Here is a 19,317-nt window from a genome sequence, read left to right as displayed (position 1 = left end):
GCCAATGATGCTGACTTTTCTGATGTGTATATGGCATGAGATAAGGCGGCATTTAGTAAATTTTACAAGCATGATGGTTATTTATTTAAAGAAAGCAAATTTTGTGTGCCAAGTTGTTCTATGCTTGAGTTATTGGAGTGTGAGTCACATGGTAGGGGATTAATGGGAAACTTTGGTGTCAAGAAAACTTTAGACATTTTGCATGAACATTTCTTTTGGCCTAAGATAAAGAGAGATGTTAATCGTATTTGTGAAATGTGCATTACATGTAGAAAGGTCAAATCTAAGATTTTGCCACATGGGTTGTATACACCCTTACCCATTCCTAGTGTGTCATGAGTAGACATATCTATAGACTTTGTTTTGGGGTTGTCTAAGACAAAAAGGAGTAGAGATTCTATTTTTGTGGTTGTGGATAGATTTAGTAAGATGGCACATTTCATTCCATGCTATAAAACAGATGATGCCACAAACATAGTTGACTTGTTTTTCAGAGAGATAGTGCGACTCCATGGTGTACCTAGGAGTATTGTTTCTGATAGGGATGTTAAATTCCTTAGCTTCTTTAGGAAGGTGTTGTGGGGGAAATTGGATACTAAACTCTTATTTTCCACTACGTGTCATCCGCAGACTGATGGTCAGACTGAAGTAATTAATAGAATTTTAACTCAGCTTTTACACACTATTGTTCATTAGAATTTAAAAACTTAGGAGGATTGTTTGCCATTTATAGAGTTTGCATATAATAGGACCATGCATACTACTACTTCATAGTCTCCTTTTGAAATTGTTTATGGTGTTAATCCACTTACTCCTTTAGATTTGATGCCTTTACCTATTGATGGCAGGAATAGCTTGGATGGACAAAAGAAGACGGAGTTGGTGAAGTCACTTCATGAGAGGGTACGGCTTCAAATTGCCCAAAAGAATGAAAGAGTTGCTTCCCAAGCCAATAAAGGGTGAATGCGTGTCATCTTTAAACTAGGAGATTGAGTTTAGGTTCACATGCGCAAAGAAAGATTCCCAGCCCATAGAAAGACTAAGTTGCATCCTCGAGGAGATTGACATTTCCAAATTCTTGAGAAAATTAATGGCAATGCATATAAAGTGAATCTTCCAAGTGAGTATAATGTTTCTGTTACTTTCAATGTTTCTGATCTTTCTCCTTTTGATGTAGATGAAGATTCGAGGTCAAATCATTTTGAAGAGAGGGAGAATGATGGGAGCCAAGGTGGGCCTACTCTTAAAGATCCTTTGCAAGTTTCAGATGAGCCTATTACAAGATCAAGGGCCAAGAAGATCAAGGAAGCAATGCAAGAATTGGTGCAATCCACTTGGGATGAAGCTAGCAAGAGCCCAACACTTAAGATGGGCTTGAAAGAAGAAGAACCAATTTTGATCCATTTGATTCAAGCTGTGAAAGACATGACTTAGAGATAGGGCCTATTATTATTGGAGGTTTCCAATTTGGTTAAAGAATTTATTTTATTAGTTTAGAATAAGTGGGCTTGAAGATGCTTAGCCCACATGTCTTATTTCTTATGAACTAGGGTTTTCAAGAAGGCCTTATATTTTGGCCAAGGGTTTATTTGAAAAGTTACTTTTTAGGAACTAGGGTTTCAAGATGTTACTGCAGCGTTATTGTAGTCGTGGCACTGTTCATCCAGGGGCATTTTGGGTAAAAGGGTTTTATTTTGGGTAGGGTTTTAATTAGGTTTGGTTTAAATACTCTTTGTAGCCTCATTTGAAGTTTTAGACAATATTGAATTTTATTTGTGAGTTGAGTTTACTCCTCTTGTTCTTGATTGAACTTTTGAACTTATCAAAGATAAATCACAACCTTTGTGGCATTCTTCCTTGTAATCTGGATTCTTGAGATGAGATCTTCAACTGGTCTAGATTTTAATATAATCTAGGTTCTTGAAACGAGTTCTCATCGGGTCTGGATTCTCCATCCATTAACTTGATTTTGACTTTTTCAAATTGATTGTGAGTTAAAGGGATTTCATTCTTACGGGTTCATATCATTTTTGGTATGAAATTGGGGGATGGATGGTGCTATATACCCAAAAAGACTGCCAATTTCTCAACCAGATATTCTTCTAAAATATCTATGGACTTCTGCAGGTCCTAATATCTCTTTATTCCAACTGGCATTTTCTCTTTAAAATCCGCCTCGGATTTGCTTTGGAGCTCCTCTCCTACTTTCCTTCTCTCTTGCTTGTGTTTGGAATTCTAATCTACCTCCAAAAATTTCTATTTTTGGCTGGAAGTTATGGAATAATGCAGTGCCAGTTGACTATGCTATTCAATGTTGTGGAATTCTAATAGCCTGCAAGTGTCTGTCCTGTTGTGATCATTTGTTTGGTTTCTCTTATTTATTGAATTTTTCATGGAAGGCCAAACTAATTCAATGGTGGCAATTATCTGCAAGGAAAGATCAAATTAGTTTGTTGGCAAGCATAAACGAATGCTTATTTCTTAGGAGTTATGATTATCAAGGAATAATGTAGTGTTTAATGGAATTTCTGCACTACCCTCATCAATTATTAGTCATGTTATTCATTGGCTACATGACTTGAATGGAGTCCTAAAGCCCTCCAAGCTTCCCAAGTTTAGAGGTTCCTGCCCTCTAAGGACTTTATAGCTTACATAAATACCAATAAAGATCTTTCTTTTTTATTTTTTAAGATGTCGAGGAACCTCTCCAAAGCAAGACCTTTCAAACCCACCTCTGCAGAGTAAACTCCGTCCCGTACACCACACCCTTAGAATATACCAATAAAGATATGAAGGCCATTGTTATTGCACTGGAGGCTACCTGGCCTTTCAACATAGATGGTGCATTTTTTGGTATCCCAAGAGCTGCTAGATGTGAGGGAGTATTGCATGATGACTGTGGAAGCCTTATCTTTGGTTTCTCATTTTGTTTAGGATTTAGAATCAACACTTTTGCTGAAAAAATGGCTTTAAAGCTGGAGCTATTATATTGTCTTCCAACTCGAACTTTTTGAGAGATTTTTTTTTTTTTTTTTAAAAAAAAAAAAAGCTAACTTCATGGTTCTAGTTAACTGGTTTTGTAGAAAACCTTGTCCTCCCTTGGAGTTCAATGCTGTATGGGAAGACAAATTGTCTTTCCTGTGCAACACTTTTATAGGGAAGGCAACTCTGTTGCCGATGATGAGCTTGCCAAATCTAGTGCAAATGGCTGTTCTAAGGCTTATTTCTTCTCTTCTCATTTGCCGAAACTATCAACGCAAAAATATAGGTTAGATTAGATCGATCTTCCAAAATTTAGACACAAAGCTTAACCACATGTTGGTTTTAGGACTTGTTGTAATAGTAATCCCGAAAGATTTACTTTTTTATAATATGGTATTCATTCGTCATAGATGAGAATATTTAATAAAATTAGATACCGTCTTCTTCTCTAAAACAATATTTTCATAATCTTATTTATCCGCCAAAAAAAATGAACTCCGACATAATCTTATTTTCTAATGACAAAACATTTTGTGTGGATGGAATAAATACCGATCGAAAAGTGACAAAACTAATCAACCTCAACTAAAGAGAACTTTTTTACCTACTGAGAAAGCAACGTTTTTGTTCTCATGTTCATCACCTTAATTTATATAAATATATATATATATATATATTTATATGGGATCATAAATTTTGCTGGGCTCCTTGTCATTGAAAGCGAATCAAAATGGATTCATTCTCCATTTCAAATAAAATGAGAATGCAACCAAAACAATGATGTGTAGTCTTGTGTATATATAGCACTTGTTCTTTAAAAATCATTTTTTTTTTTGGGTCAATATATATTTGTTTGAATGTTTAAATATATTCATAAACCTCGTAGCCTTGACTTGTAGACACTTTCCGGCGCCTGAAATTATATATATATATATATATATATATAGGTATGGAGGTAGGAGACAAATCATGTACTTGAAAATTCGGTGGAACATCCTCACGAGTGACAAAGACTATAAAAGTTTTTTAAATTAATATATATTATTAAATAATTTTGAGTGACAAATGACATGTTATTATGTCTTGATCTTGGAGGGCGGCACCACTTTGTTAAATCCTTGCTATACTCTTTCGGGCGGCACTATGTCTTTCAATTGTTATCATTTTCTTGGTTCTCTTCACGTGTGCTTTGAAGTTAAAACCAGATTACTATTTTTCCCTTTTTTTTCTTCTTTCTTTCTTTTAATCTGTCAAAGCTATTTGAAATATCAGATTACTGAGTAAAATTTCCAACTCTTAACCATCATATTTCTAATAATATTACTCATTATTTTTTCGAATATTGAGAGAATAATAATTAATAAGTAATACTACATACAGTCGTAAAGTATGCAAGCGTCGCGCAATAGTTTTAAAAAAGTGTAGGGTTCATTATTAAAAAATTAATATTTTTTTTATATATATCTTATATTTATTCATTTTTTTAAAAAAATTACGCGTTCCATGATTGAAAATATCAAAACTATTTGAAATATAAGCTTAGGGAAATTTCCAATTCTTAACCAACATATTTCTAATTAATAATGTTACTCATTATTTTTTATAGAGTAATGTAAATGGAGAAAACAGAAGGAGCCCCTGGTAATATAGAGACACACACGTGTATATATATATATATATATATATATATATATATGCATCAGAAAGATAAGAGACATGTTGGTGACAGATTCTTCATCATAGAGGGCATCATTTCTGCTAGTGTAAAATGCAGGCACAGTGAGGTTTTATCTGGAAGCAATAATTTCACATGGCTACTTTATTGACTGCAACATGCAAGGAACCCCCAAGATTCCTGTGCAACAGCTAACCACAGGAACATGCAAAAAAGAAAAGGTAGGCACGCATATTCACACCAATTAAAAGCGTTGACAATTGGATTAGGTCGGGTTGCTATTTCCATTTACAATTTGGATAAGTATGGAGAAAGCTTTCTATTCCATTTTAACCAATATCAAAACAGAATTATTGCATGTAACTTATGAATTATCTTCTGTAAATATATCGCTCATTGTAAAATTCTATATGGTAACAAGAAAGTCAAAATATATTTATTTTTTGTATGTCGGAAAATCTCTCCAAGGCAAGATTCTTTGGATTCACTCCTGTTGAATAAACTCTAATCCTGTGTACCGCATTCTCGAAAATTTTTAAACATAAAACTAGTTAAATCGCTAACTTTTTCTAAAATCAAAATATAAATATTTCACACTAATAATGTGTTTGACTTTGATTTGATGTGTTAATAAACAGTCTCGTAAATAGATATTTCCAACTGATTGGTTGATTGATCGACATTCTCGCAATCTAAGCACAATGTTCCTGAAATTTTGCTTGAACTACCAATGGAGATTCTCGGTTTCTATTGCTTTATTGGGGGACAAATTTGCCATAGGACAGGAAAAGTACCTTTTGATGTGGTGAATAAAGTCAAAAGATGAAATTAGGTTTGGATCCATCCTTGTTATCCTTTGTTATCATTTTCCAACTTTTGTATACTTTAGGTGTGTAAACGTTGAATAGTTTGGCATCCATCTGTTGAGACTAGACAAATCCAAAGGGAAATGCCCTCCTTGTGACAAGTGTCGCAATTTGGGAGCACCCCCTCTTTCTCATTTGGTACTACTTTCCATTGTGGTCTTTGTCCTCTACCATTGCTCATTGGAGTCCAACTTCTCTCTCTCTCTCTCTCTTTCTCTCTCTCCCCATCTTTATAAGTACAACTAGCATTCACAATTTCACCCCGCTCTAGTTTTTCCCAAACAAATAGCAAACTACTTAAAGCCAGAAAACAGAACAATGATGGAATCAAACCCACCTCTCCTGCCCCATTACAAAGCGCTTTTGAGCCACACAGCTGATGAAGTTGCTGCACTTGAGTACTGCAATGTATGGAAAGGTGGAGCAGTAATGGAGGAATGTCAACTGCCATTGATAGACCTCGACGGTCTGAAATGTCATGATGCGATGGAGAGGCTTGCTTGCTCTACAGCAATATGTAGAGCATCATCAGAGTGGGGGTTCTTCCAAGTGGTGAATCATGGGATAAGTAGTGAGTTGCTTGGGAAGATGAGAGGAGAGCAGATAAAACTGTTTCAAGCCCCTTTTGAGATGAAACAAACTTGTGGGCTTCTAAATAATTCCTACAGGTGGGGAACACCAACTGCTACTCGTCCAACCCAGTTTTCATGGTCTGAAGCATTCCACATTCCTCTCACAAAGATCTCTGAAGAAGCTTGCTATGGGGAGTTTGGCTCTCTAAGGTATACAATAAACACTCCTTTTTTTAAGCATAATGCTTACTCAGTTTTCAATATCTACTGTAGGACCTACTTTAAAAACACAGACTAATGCATGTTGTTTCTACTTGTGCCAACAGAGGAGTGCTGAAGGAATTTGCAGAAGCCATGGCTAAACTAGCAAGATTGCTTGCAGGGGTTCTAACAGAGAATTTGGGCAACCGAAAGGAAGTGATTGAGGATATTTGTGACGAAAACACATGCTTTCTTCGATTGAATCGCTACCCTGCGTGTCCAATATCTCCAGAAATTTTCGGATTGGTGCCCCACACCGACAGTGATTTCCTCACAATCCTTTATCAAGACCAAGTTGGTGGACTTCAGCTCATGAAAGATTCCAAATGGGTGGTTGTAAAACCCAACCAAGATGCTCTCATTGTCAATATTGGAGATCTTTTTCAGGTGAAGATTTTGCATTTTTTTTTTTTTAATGCTCTTAAACAAATTATTTTCTCACCATCCAAACAGGGTTACTGTTAGTCAATTCAAACAATACTAGTCAAAGTTGCCTTGTAGGCAATGACGTGCAAGATTGCCGTCGGTGCTGCTTTCACAACAATGATACTAGGTAGCAACAAACAAAAACAAGTAATTAAATTATATATAGAATCTTAGCTAATTAAAATAAACATTTTTTTTTTTTTGGCATTTTATGTTCTGTGCAACCAAACCAAGCAAACTTTTCAACAAATCAGTAGAATGATATATATATTTACAACTACAGGCATGGAGCAACGATGTGTACAAAAGCGTGGAGCACAAGGTGATGGCTAACACGAAAAGGGAAAGATACTCAATAGCATACTTCCTTTGCCCTTCCTATGACTCTTTAATCGGGAGTTGCAGAGAACCTTCAGTCTATAGAAAGTTTACTTTTGGAGAATACAGGAAAAAAGTTCAAGAAGATGTCAAAAGAGACGGCTGCAAAGTAGGCCTTCCAAGATTTCTACTTTAGGATACAGATACACATCGACACTGCACAGGGATTGAAATACCAGATTCACAATGCAGGGTGGAGAGAGAGAGAGAGAGAGTCTTTAGAGTCTTGGGTTGATGGGACAAACCCTAGTTCATATATATATTATATACACAAATTATAAATACATACCATTTGTAGCTTTTAGACAAAAAGAGAGAAAACAAGAGGCAAAAGAGGAGAGAATACAGCAGTGCACATGGTGTATGTTGAAACAGAAACTATTTATACTTTGTGTTCATGTGAGAATATCACTTCTTTGTTTAAGGATGCAAAGCATGGTTTGGTTGAGGCAACTAAATTTAATTAGCAGTGATGATTATATTGGCCTAATCATATCGAATAAGCGACAACGATTATCAGCCTAATCTTATCTAGTTTTTAGAAGTTGGGAAAAATCATAGAAGGTTAGGAATAAGGTTATCACAAAGACAAGGTTTTCAACTACTAGAAAATGTGGTCCCGTGACTGGGAAGAAGGAAAGAAAATCTATCAGTACAGCTCCAAAAGCTGTAGCTAAACCAAGGAAAATTGCTAAACATCTAGCAACAATAACATCATCACATAATGCTCAATGTTGATTGTCTTCTTCTTCTTCTTCTTCTTCTTTTTTCACTTAACAAAAAAAATGTTCCTTGTCAAGAAGATGAACTGGTCAGCGTGCAAATAGGACCGATATCTCATCCAAGGCTATATTGTCTGTATATGTGTATTGAGCACCATATCTGACCAGCAGATATTTTGAAGTTTTGATGTCAATTCTATTGATTTTAAGTCAACAGATGATTCTGAAAAGCTAATCATCTAAATGCAATTTAAATCTGTACATCAAAACCTTAGCCTAATTACACAAATGCAGAAAACAAGCTTGAAGCAAAATAGGCTGGTTCTTTGTTGTTAAATTGAAGTAGCAATATTTCTACTCTAGCAATGATGTGTTCTAATTGAGAGAGAGAGAGAGAGAGTTCAGAAGAAGGTAGGCAGGCCTGTTGATAGGAAGGTCGAAATACTTAAAAAACATAAGGCGTCTATGAAGTACATGGATATAAGCCTAACAGTTGAAGAACGATCTTCTCTGAGGAACCCAAAAGGAAAATTCTACTGCAACACATAAAAAACGACAAAGGGCTAGCTTTAATAGAAGAGAAAAGAAAAAGGAAACAAAGAGAGGAAGTTAGTTTGGCCATATACACCGTGGTTGACAAGATGCAGGTAATGACTGAGCATGCATAGCCAACTAGCGTGCACGTGCATGCGCGCGCGCGCACACAGATAATGTGCCGTATTAGAGTCGGTACAATGTAGTAGAAAGGCATCAATCACCAGCCTCTTTCAAATACTCGTCCTCTTTCCCATTTAACTAAAATTCGTTTAGGAATTCTGTTAATATGCATATAAAATCTTATCTCTGAAATTTATATATCTATCAGTTTGCAAAATCATTGAGATAGGATAATTTGCTTTTGGCCCTCATCCAATGAACATCCAATATGTTTTTTTTGTTTATCGGTAACATCCAATATGTATCTGCAGTTAAAAAGATAATGATAAACAATTGGATATAACAACTGGAACACTTTATAGTGCTGTCTGGGTACACATTTATATGTCCAGGAGTTTGTAGGGCATAAAACATTGAAACATCTGCAAGTGTCCTACATCTCTTACCTATAAACTACCACCAACTCACCATTTCTAATATAACTTCCAAGCTGAGTTCGGACATCCACGCTTTTGGAACTCAGGACTTTTACAAACTCATGAAAATTCAAGTCGATATTTGTACTTATAAACCTCAAAGATCATATTCCTCACTGGTAATAAATAGAGACATAGAATTACCAAAATTATACTATACTAGCTAAATTCCTATGCCAAATCAAACTAAGTTATCTATCTGGTGGGCACAAAAAAAAAAAAGTCAGTTCAGCCGTCTATTGATATTTGTTAGGGGGGGGGCGGGGGGGGGGGGGTGTGGGGTTCGTGGAAAGCAGTTCTTATAAAGCTCTAGTTCCTGGATATGCTTTAGTTCTAAAATATTTGCATAAAAGAATGCCTTCCAGTACAAGACTTCGACCAAAAAGATATACATCTACTGGAGTATCTTCTGTCATGAGACTAAATAACAAGTCAGCAGAAGTTGACCAATTGATTGACAGAAGCACTATTTACATGGAACATGTGATAATGTACTATACAATAAACTAATTTGAATATCTAATTCAGTCAAGAAACTTTGCTACCTTCTCGCTGAGACTGCTCTTCTTTTTCATCAGGGGCTCCGCTTGTTCTCCCAAAACATTATTCTGATTTAACCTTTCAAACTCATAGGCAAATTGCATATCTTTCACAAAAGGTTTATTCTCCTCCTTGAGGGATTTCTTAAGCAAGGGACCCAAAAACAGATCCAACATGTCCTGAGCAGGATCCCCAGTTCTCATGTCAATTTCACTGGCCCCAGTCACATTGCAACTATCAAAAGCAGTCAAGTCATGCGGGGGTGAACCTCGATTACTATTTGGGACATCAAGCAAGCCCCCTGAGTCGTTACTGGAAGAGAGTTTCATTGGAACTTTCCTTCTGGAACCATATTCACTATTTGATGCTTGCCAATCCTTATTCTTCTCAGCTTCAACATACTGCAAACAGATGGCAGATACTATAGATGGCCGTTCAATAGATTTCTACATAATCTTGATGGATGTTCTAGGAACAAATCCCTAGCTCAAGTGTTCTTCGCTTGTTTATAAGTATTACAAAGAATGACATTCCAAAAACCAGGTTATAAATTTAGAATTGTTAAAATATGCTGTATGCAAATTTTACAAATCAGATAAACACAAACAGATTTTCATTTTACTTAGTATAGGGAGAGAGAGAAAATAACCTCTTCTGCAATGGTCATCAGATCATCCATTATCAGCTCCACATCATCATCAGTTTGAGGCTGATTCTCAAATTCCTCATCCCTTCCAAAGTCAGAAGCCTTTTCTTTTTGCCTTTTACATGCAATAGATGCCTGAACTTTCCTCCTACTCTTATACTTTTTCTTCTCCGAAACAGTTTCAGTGATAATATCATCACACTTTGCTTCTTGTTGACTTGATTTTCTTTTTCTCTTTCTTTCACATTTTACAAAAGAATGTGAATTTACACCCGAAGTGCCCTTCTCTTGAAACAGATTCCCATTATCAGGTCCTTTAGTCACAGTCTTTGACTCAGAATGGTAAGCTTGGGGCATAAGTCCTTCAGGTGCGTGGTTGTTGTTTTCGTTGGCAGCAGTGACACCCAGCATCCATAATGGTAGATGCCGTCGACTTCCATCATCAGTAGCAACTCTAATCATTTCCTTCCTTCCTAGAAAATTTTCACATGTTTCTATTACAATATCCAGCATTACAAATATAAATATAATAACATACGCAGTAGGCCTGAGACAACACGTGCAGTTGACTACACAGCACATTTTCCTTGATTGACCACTTCATAGCCTAAAAGATTGGTATAATCTCTCCTAATCAGTTGTGTCCTTGATAATCCCAGTTTTGCTGAAATTTTTGGGTGTAAAACCAAAAGACTAGAAGCTACGAGGGTTATTAAGAAGAAAAGACAAGTTCATCATATAACAAAAGTATAAGGAAGCCCAACAATGTAAAATATATTAGATTCTAGACTCGGTTGATAAAAGAAAAGCAACTGAATGTTTGTGTATTCAATCCAAGCGTTTAAGCGCTATAACTTATATTCGTGTGAGCCCACCATTCTGGAAAAATGTTGTTCATAGACTTGGCTTACTAGGGAAGGACAAATCATGTATGGGCTATTTCTTGTTCAATGTTAAGGATCCCCTATAATCTCTTGAATAATCCAGTTATACCTAGTAAAAACCAGAAGTGAAACTTAATGCAGGTTTGTGCAACATTTTCACAATCCACCCAATGACACACTCAAATGACTCAATGATATCCTTTTCAAGGCTACAATGAATAGATGGCACCAGAATTTTTTAGAGTAGGCAAATAAGCATTTTATCAAACTCTTGCACCAGAATTTGGAGTATTACGTCAATTCACAGTGTGCAACAGGCAGTAAAAGAAGGGAGATGGTGAAAAAAAAAAGGATAACGACTAGGGACATGACATGCATTGAGTACAATGTTCACGGCATAAGGCCCCACATTTCCTCTTACCACGGAAATATCGCTAAAAGTTAAAGAAATAGAAGGTGAGATGAATATATGTCAAAACTAAATTTTCATATATCCAAAACAAGGAACAATAAACCATTTCAGTGACTAAATATTAAAATAAACCCAATAGAAGTCTTCTCAAAAAAAAAAACCAATAGAAGTGCAAGGAAATACAGATATTTTACTAAATTACTTGCCCTGATCTTGAACAATTTATTCGCTTCAAATCCTCTCTTTTTTTTCCGACGTTGACAAACAGTGGGCAGAAATCTCCGACCGTGCAGAAAACAATTGAAGTTGAATTCCTTTAAACTCTATTTGTTTGCCGATAAACCGGACATTCAAAAAGTAAAAAGAAACCCTAAATTCTACAAATTTATGTTGCTTCTTTTCTCGCTCAATATTCCCAGTGATTATACGGGCGACGAACTAAATCCGATAAATTTTCCCTATTAATCCAAAATTTCCAGGTTTTGTAAGATGATACCCGAAAAAAAAAAAATCCATTGAAATTCTAGCATAATCAGTTAACCAAGTGATCACAAAGAAAAGAATAGTAAACGAACGGGAATGAAACTAGGAAACGAAAAAAGTAATCAGTGTTCTTCAAGGCTTTATACGTACCTGAGCAACTGATACTACACGGATAATCAACAAAACATCCCTATCTCCCCTGCTTCGGATGAATTTCGCCTCCCTCTCGAGTATTCCAAGCAGCTCTTTAAAATGATTTGATTGATGGAATTTTAAATCTTGGAATAAATATACCTTTCCTAGAGCGTTCTGTACTTTGTGGGTGCCCATAGGATTGTTGGATCATGAAAATTCTCTAGACTTATATATTATTTATTTATATATTCAAACAAATAAAAAAAAAATCGTACTCCTGTTTAACACTATCTTTAGAAATATAATTGTTTTAGATGTTTTTAAATTAAATTATTTTATTATTATTTATAAATTACTTTATTACTATTTATAAATCATTTAAAATACTTTTAAATTACGTTACATTTTCTTTTTCAAAAATCATAATTAAATTAGGCCTAAAAACAGTTCCTAATAATTTAAAATTCTGATATGATAATTTTAATAATATGATATATAAATTTTCGAGTTTATATCATATTACCTATTTTTCATTTATCTAGCAATACAAAATATAAATTTCAGTAAATTATTGACTCTCGTCCACTCTTTAAGGCCATGTTTAGGAATAGATATGATATCAACTCATCTCATTTCATCTCAAAATTTCTCATAATATACTTTTCAAATATCACTTATACATAAAATGCTTTTTGATTTAAAATTTTTAACTTTTTCATCTAGCTATTACCTAATCATTCCAAGAATAATATTAAGAAATTAAAATAATATTATACACCATACTCTCATTCTATTTTGATTCCATTACATAAGATGTGACACATTTATCACTAGGACGATAAAAAAAATGCTTGAACAGATAAATCGGACCAAACTGGTGGGTTTGTTCCGGTATTGAGTCTGGTTCGATCCGATATCGATTTTATTTTTCTTAAAACCGATCATAATCTATCTGGTTTCGATTTTTTTTTTTTTTAAAACCGGATCATCAGTTTTGCTATTAGCATTTCCAAACTATCCTGCAGAATTCGTTAGTGCAACTCTGACAACTTGCTCAGGCAACCCCATTGCTGCAACCAAAGCAATAAAGCCTCCAAGGCTGTTTCCAACTAAAACTGCAGGCCCCTTCAATATCTCCTTCAAGAAGTCCACTAATTGAATGCACCTTGTACATTGAATTCATTGAGTCATCACAGTCTTCACTAGAGGGCCACGTATTTGGGGTACGTATATGTCATCAATTTGCAGAGCCTTCTCATGCATATCATCAAACAAGTGAGGGGCAGAAAGTTTCTTGCTATTCGGAAGAAATAGAGGAGCAACAGACTTTCTCTGATCCTTAGCAGGGTCTATCATTGACATTAGCAATATGTTTTCTGGTTTCAAATCAGTGTATATGATAGAAAGCTGTTTGTGCAAGTAATCCAACCCCACTAAAATATGAAAACAAATATCATTCACCCTATGAATGGGCATACCCCAGTAATTAGTATACTTGATAAAAGTCAGAAGATTATCCCCCAAGTACTCTAAAACCATACAAACATGCTGCCCATTAGGACCCAAATGCTTGAAATTATCTAAAAACTCCACTACTACTATCCCAGTTGCATTTGACACTTTCAGAGGAAGAAAAATAATGGAAGGAATGAAAGTAATGTCAAAGTCATTGGCATAAACTCGAATTTCATTGGAATCATTAGCAAACTTGGACCCCTCCAGCCCTTTCAAGCGCCTCTGCATGTCTTCTAGAATTACCTTGCAAGTTCAGGTCGTAGATGGAGGGGGAGAGGACGAGTGCTCCCATATCCGGTTGATCTTGTCGACACTATAGGAGGCAAAGACGGGAGGAGTGTCCATGGTTGTCACTGCTTCCTCAATGTGAATTGCGACAAGAATTGCGGAAACCCCAACTTTCTGGGCATTTCAGACCCTTAAAGTGAAAAAGCCATCTCCACAATTGACCGAAACGAAGGTCAGAAGAGCACCGGGCTTCAACCTGAAGGAAATCCCGAGTTGAGCACAGAGAGTAAGAGTGATTTTCCCATTCTCGAGTTGCCTTCCGTTGAAGATGAGGTGATGTTTGTTGGGCGAGATGCTCTTTCTATCTTTGAACTGACTTGGATTGGGAGGGGAGTTGAGACACTGAAAGTACGTGCCCTCGGGATCAAACTCCCCTCTATTAGCTAGGACTTCTCTTACAGTTGGTGAGTAGTTGTTGCTAGTGGCGACCGACAGAAAGAAAGAAGAGAAAAAATAATTTCTAAGAGGAAAAGAAGGACATGAGGTTCTTAGGGAAGAATCTGCCAATGATGGAAATGGTTTCTGATTTTTAACGGGATTTTTGGAGCCATGAGAAATAGTAAGCTGAGCGGGGTTAAATACCTCTTTTGTTTTCCATCTTTGCCGTGTATTTTTCCTCTTCTTGTATAGCGCAGAGTTGGTTTTTCAGATTTACAAAACCTTGCTCGAAGTTGTTCTGAAAATTTTCAAGGTCGTTTTTTATATCTTTGAATGTTTGCGAAATAACGTCATACCGTTGTTATGATTGTACGACTAGCTCTATGATATTGAGTAAGGATGAAAGAATTTTTTTTTTTATTTTATTTTTTTTCCATAGATTGATTAAGCCAATGCCAAGGAAGGTCTGTCTCTAGATACCACTTGTAACACACCTCAAACTGCTTACAGAGAAATACATAGAAATAGCTCATTTCGAGGGAAGTATCTTCATTGAAGAAAGGAAGAAGATGATAAGAGAAGAGAGAATAAAACTTGCATTAACTTTCTAGATGATGAATCCAATAGCCCATGGTTCTTACATAAAGAAGATGAGCCCTACATGGGCCCTGGCTAACACAACTAAAGGCATGCAAGAGAATAAAACTAAGGCCTAAGGCCCACCAGCTATCTTGTAGTTCAAATACATGCTGAATTTGAAATTGTAAAGAAAATTAAACTAGCCCAAGGCCCATAGCCCATGTCCTTCATTCGGGGATTGTGACATTATCAATCTTGATTTCTCATCAACCTTCTCTGTCAAATGCGTTCCTCCACACTCTTATATGTCCCACTCGATCCTCAATTGAGGTCGTTCGCTAATCTTTTTGATTTGGCGTTTGGATTGCTTCTTAGGCCAAGTGATTTCTAGATCCTCCCAATATATTCATTTTCACGCAAGATTTCCCTTTGGTTCAGTATTGGTGTTCTTCTATTAGAGTTTCTTAACATTTTTTGTGTTCTGGTGTTATGTTTCCGGCATTGGTGTTTTAGCTTCAATCCTAATGGTACTTTTCGATATCACTCAACTAATCACTAGGTGTGAATATTAGCCCATACTGCATGTGCGTTGTTAAAACTAGGAGGATAGCCATGAACTCAACTCTTGGTAGTGCGACTCTCAGCTTTGGAGGGCGGAGGATGTTAGGTTGTTGGAATCTTATGGATGAGCTTGGGAAAAACTGGGTGGCAACCTAAGAGGACTTAACAAGCGCTTGCAATGGTGAAAGGGATGGTGCATCTTGTTCTAGTTCAAAAGGTGGCTGTCAGTGGCAATTATGGAGATGGTGAGCATGGTTCTTGACCAAGCTTTTGGTGGCAATCAATGGTGTTGCCCAAATGACTAAAACAAGAGGGGGTGAATTGAATTGTGTTTAAATATCTACAATTATAAACTAAATACACAATCTAAAATATGAACAAAATACGAAGTAACAGTAAATATAAAGAGTAAGGGTAAAAGGAAGTAAATTCAGTATTTTAACGAGGTTCAGCCTCACTGCCTACGTCCTCGCCTCAAACTACCCCTTGAGAATTTCCAAACATACTATTCAACCTCTTTCAAGTGGAGATAGAAATCTATTACACCTTTGAGCAGTACCACTACAAAGAATCTATGTAGAACATCCTCTACATTTACACGTTGTGATTCAACTATTTCCTATGTAGAACACCTTTTACATGCACAAGGGTTATACACACTATTTTATTGATTCAAAAGCTGATAATGGGTAGATTATCAGAAAACACTCCTCAATGAGTAAAATAAGAACAATACAGCACAAACTATATCTCTCTCAAAATGAATAAAGGTTAAAGCTCAATTAGAAAATAGAGATTGAAATTTTTAAATGAATTTTGTAAAACTTGCAATTGATGTGTGCATGCTCTTGTTGTTGTCTATGTTTGAAGATTTCAATTGAGCTATTTATAGGCATATGAGACTTCATTTTCAAATTTAAAAAGATTCACATGTCAAAAAAGAACACCACTCACTTTTCAAAATTTTCAAATAAAAGTTTCTCATTTTTATAATTGTCAAAGACAACGTCATTCACTTTTCAAATTTTTCAAACCTAATTTTTTACTTTCGCATATGACAAAATCAACATAATTTACTTTTCAAATTTTCAAACAAAGTCATCTTCCTTTTGCATATGCCAAAATGAGCATCAATCACTTTTCAAAATTTTCAAACTTAATCTTCAACATTTCGCATATGACAAAATGAGCACGATTTACTTTTCAAATTTTTAGACCTAAATCATCTTCTTTTTGCATATGTCAAAAAGTTCATCAATCAATTTTCAAATTTTTTAAACAAAGCATGCACATGTGAAATATGACAATCAATCATCTTTCAAATTTTCAAAATTCAAACTTTTAATTATGTCATGCACATGTGAAAAATAACAATCAATCATCTTTCAAAAATTTAAATTTCAAACTTTTAATTTTCAAATATGCCATGCACACGTGGAAAATGCAATTTGGTGTTTTATGAGAAAATATTAATTTTGAGCCTTAATCTAATTTCAAATTTTATCAAGTGATGTACAAAATTACTCTAAGAATTTTATTTGTAAACTTGTTCCCTTTTTTGCACATACTTGATTCGTTGATATGCTTAGCTCCATTTTGTAGAAAACTTGAGCTTGAGACTCCTTTATGCTTAAATTTATTTGTTATCATCAAAATCCATATGTATATATATATATAATTATATGAAGTTTGAAACCTTGGGTTCAACAAATGGCCTCCAGTGGGTGAGTTCGTGGTGGCAAGCGTAGGCCCGCTAGCTTTTGGCACACCTGGCTACAAGGTATAGGCAAGCAAAGCCTCACCACCCCACTCAATGTTCCCCCAGCATAGAGGACGTTGCATTTGCCTAGTGAGGCATGGTGGGTGAGCACAATACAACTTCTATAGTGGCGGACAAACCTCCCGCCACTTGGGGTATGGTGGGGAGCTTCAAGCTCACCCATTGAGAATAGTGGCGACCCTGAACTCACTTGGCAATAAGTTTAATGGTCACCATACAAGTCTCAGCTGGTGAGGAAGACTCTCACCCAATGTATACCATCTGAGTGCTTGTGTTTTGGCGTGCCTGCTGGTGTGAGACTGATAGGAAAGGTCCTACCATCTTCATCTGCGTGTTCCAATGTGGCGAGCGTGAACTTGCCGGCCATGGACTGCTGGCAGGGTCCTCCTGCTAGCTTTTGGTACGTGTGGAGGTGAGGGATAGTGGGATGGTACTGCAGTCATTGTTTGCCGATCCAATGGAACAGATAGGGACTCACCCCTAATCAGAAGACAAAAAACACCTGTGCCCACCTCTACAAGACTATGGGTGCAAGGTGCAGCTCCATGTGAGGCTCAACCAGCAAGGAAGACTCAAGCATAGTGTACACGTCAGCATGCCCATCTGTCAGTGTAAATGGTCCCATCTATCGTACTGGCCATGCGGATGGGGGGATCGCTGTTGATGAGGATACTGTGGGCACATGTCCTTGTAAGCCTATGAGTTCATATACGTGCAGTATGCCATGCATCGTTATTATCACGTGCACTTGTTCAATGCCTGCCATGATGCCAACAATCCACTTTAGACTCTCTCTCTCTCTCTTTTTCTTTTTCTTTTTTTTTTTTTTTTTTGTTTTGGTTTTAGACAATCCTAATGTAATCACAGATGGAAAATAAAAAGATATAACATGGTGACTTATCTATTTACACAAAGGGGAGATCTTGTAAGCCAAATCTCTTCTTCTCTTAGAGAGCGATAAATCGATGACACAAACAACGATGACCTGTTGATATATTTTTGGGCATGGTCGAAGTCCAGCAAAATGATGAATGGCCAACGATGATTACTTGGGCATTGATATGATTTTTGGATGCTCATCCATGAAATAAATAATAAAAAAACATGTATATAATATAAATAACTATGGTCTCTGCATTCTCTCTTCTAGCACTTTGGACCTATACTTACACCTTCTTAATGCAGATTAAGTTGGCTGCCCTACCCCTCATTGCTCAACCTATGGTGCCTCGTCCCTTGTGTAAGAGTTCAGGCGAGATTCAGTGGTGCCAAGGGTGTCAGCCAAGCGGTCAACACCCATGAGTTTCCTCATCCAAATGGAAGTGCATGTGTAGGATATGGATATAAGATTGCAGCGAAAAAGATAAAGGTTTAGTCAGTAACTAGACCTTGCAATATCAAATTCAAACACATTTAAAAATAATGTTACTGTCATTTCTTATCAACAATAATCCTTAGTTACATACAACCCAATGTAGTGGTCGCCCCTTTTCCAAAGACTAAGTACAACTCAAAATAGTGCATAGCACCTACGATAGAGACATACCTCAGTCTTCAGGGTTCAAGCGAGGTCGACTGTTCCTCCTCAGGCATCACTTCTGGTCCTAACTGTGTACCAAAGTCTATAGTTTTGAGAATAAAACTATAGATAGGTTAGATAGCCATGACAAAACTGCTAATGAAAGATAGTACTCCTAAAGATGCAATGAACATTTGTTGTAAATAGTGAGGGGCACATACATACATGCATTGGCAAGAAATCACCCTCAAGGGCATAGATACATAGTCTATAAAACATAGTGAGGAATCACCATCTTAGTTAAACACACATATATAAGCACGACAAGAAATTACCCTCTAATACAAAGTGTTTTAAGGCATGAGTACTAGTTAGGTGAGGAATCATCATTTGCTCCATTAGGTAAAATCCTTAAAATCATATTGGTTTCACTTGGTATAATTGCCATCACACAGAGAGTCATCATATAGATGTTTGTGACACCGACATTTCGTCGCTTGAAGGGCAAAAAAGGGATTAGTTTCTTCACAGCTCGACATCGGGGAAATCTCTTCTACCCAATCGGCCTCGTGCAAGCCAACT

At 36.3% G+C, this 19,317-nt stretch overlaps 2 protein-coding genes across 2 annotated transcripts; one reads left to right on the top strand and one right to left on the bottom strand.

Moving 5' to 3' along the window:
- The first annotated feature begins 5,709 nt into the window (after window positions 1–5,709).
- On the top strand, window positions 5,710–7,605 carry LOC121255944 (gibberellin 2-beta-dioxygenase 6-like). Its single transcript, XM_041156516.1, has 3 exons — window positions 5,710–6,305; window positions 6,422–6,743; window positions 7,066–7,605. Exons 1-3 carry the CDS (start codon window positions 5,842–5,844, stop codon window positions 7,294–7,296), a joined length of 1,017 nt encoding a protein of 338 aa, XP_041012450.1. The 5' UTR covers window positions 5,710–5,841; the 3' UTR covers window positions 7,297–7,605.
- A 1,736-nt stretch (window positions 7,606–9,341) lies between these two features.
- Window positions 9,342–12,328, bottom strand: LOC121256267. Its single transcript, XM_041156999.1, has 3 exons — window positions 12,131–12,328; window positions 10,205–10,674; window positions 9,342–9,956 (listed from the first exon to the last, which is right to left on the bottom strand). Exons 2-3 carry the CDS (start codon window positions 10,661–10,663, stop codon window positions 9,540–9,542), a joined length of 876 nt encoding a protein of 291 aa, XP_041012933.1. The 5' UTR covers window positions 10,664–10,674; window positions 12,131–12,328; the 3' UTR covers window positions 9,342–9,539.
- Window positions 12,329–19,317: the final 6,989 nt, after the last annotated feature.

The sequence above is a fragment of the Juglans microcarpa x Juglans regia genome, chromosome 3D (assembly GCF_004785595.1).
Source record: "Juglans microcarpa x Juglans regia isolate MS1-56 chromosome 3D, Jm3101_v1.0, whole genome shotgun sequence".
NCBI classification, from domain to species: Eukaryota; Viridiplantae; Streptophyta; class Magnoliopsida; order Fagales; family Juglandaceae; genus Juglans; species Juglans microcarpa x Juglans regia.
This window is presented reverse-complemented; position numbering and strand designations above follow the sequence as displayed.

Coding starts and splice junctions, on each gene's coding strand:
- LOC121255944 (XM_041156516.1), top strand. CDS start 5,842: ATGATGGAATCAAACCCACCTCTCCTGCCCCATTACAAAGCGCTTTTG. Junction 6,306..6,421: donor GGGGAGTTTGGCTCTCTAAG/GTATACAATAAA, acceptor TTGTGCCAACAG/AGGAGTGCTGAAGGAATTTG. Junction 6,744..7,065: donor ATATTGGAGATCTTTTTCAG/GTGAAGATTTTG, acceptor TTACAACTACAG/GCATGGAGCAACGATGTGTA.
- LOC121256267 (XM_041156999.1), bottom strand. CDS start 10,663: ATGATTAGAGTTGCTACTGATGATGGAAGTCGACGGCATCTACCATTA. Junction 9,957..10,204: donor TGATGACCATTGCAGAAGAG/GTTATTTTCTCT, acceptor ATCTGTTTGCAG/TATGTTGAAGCTGAGAAGAA.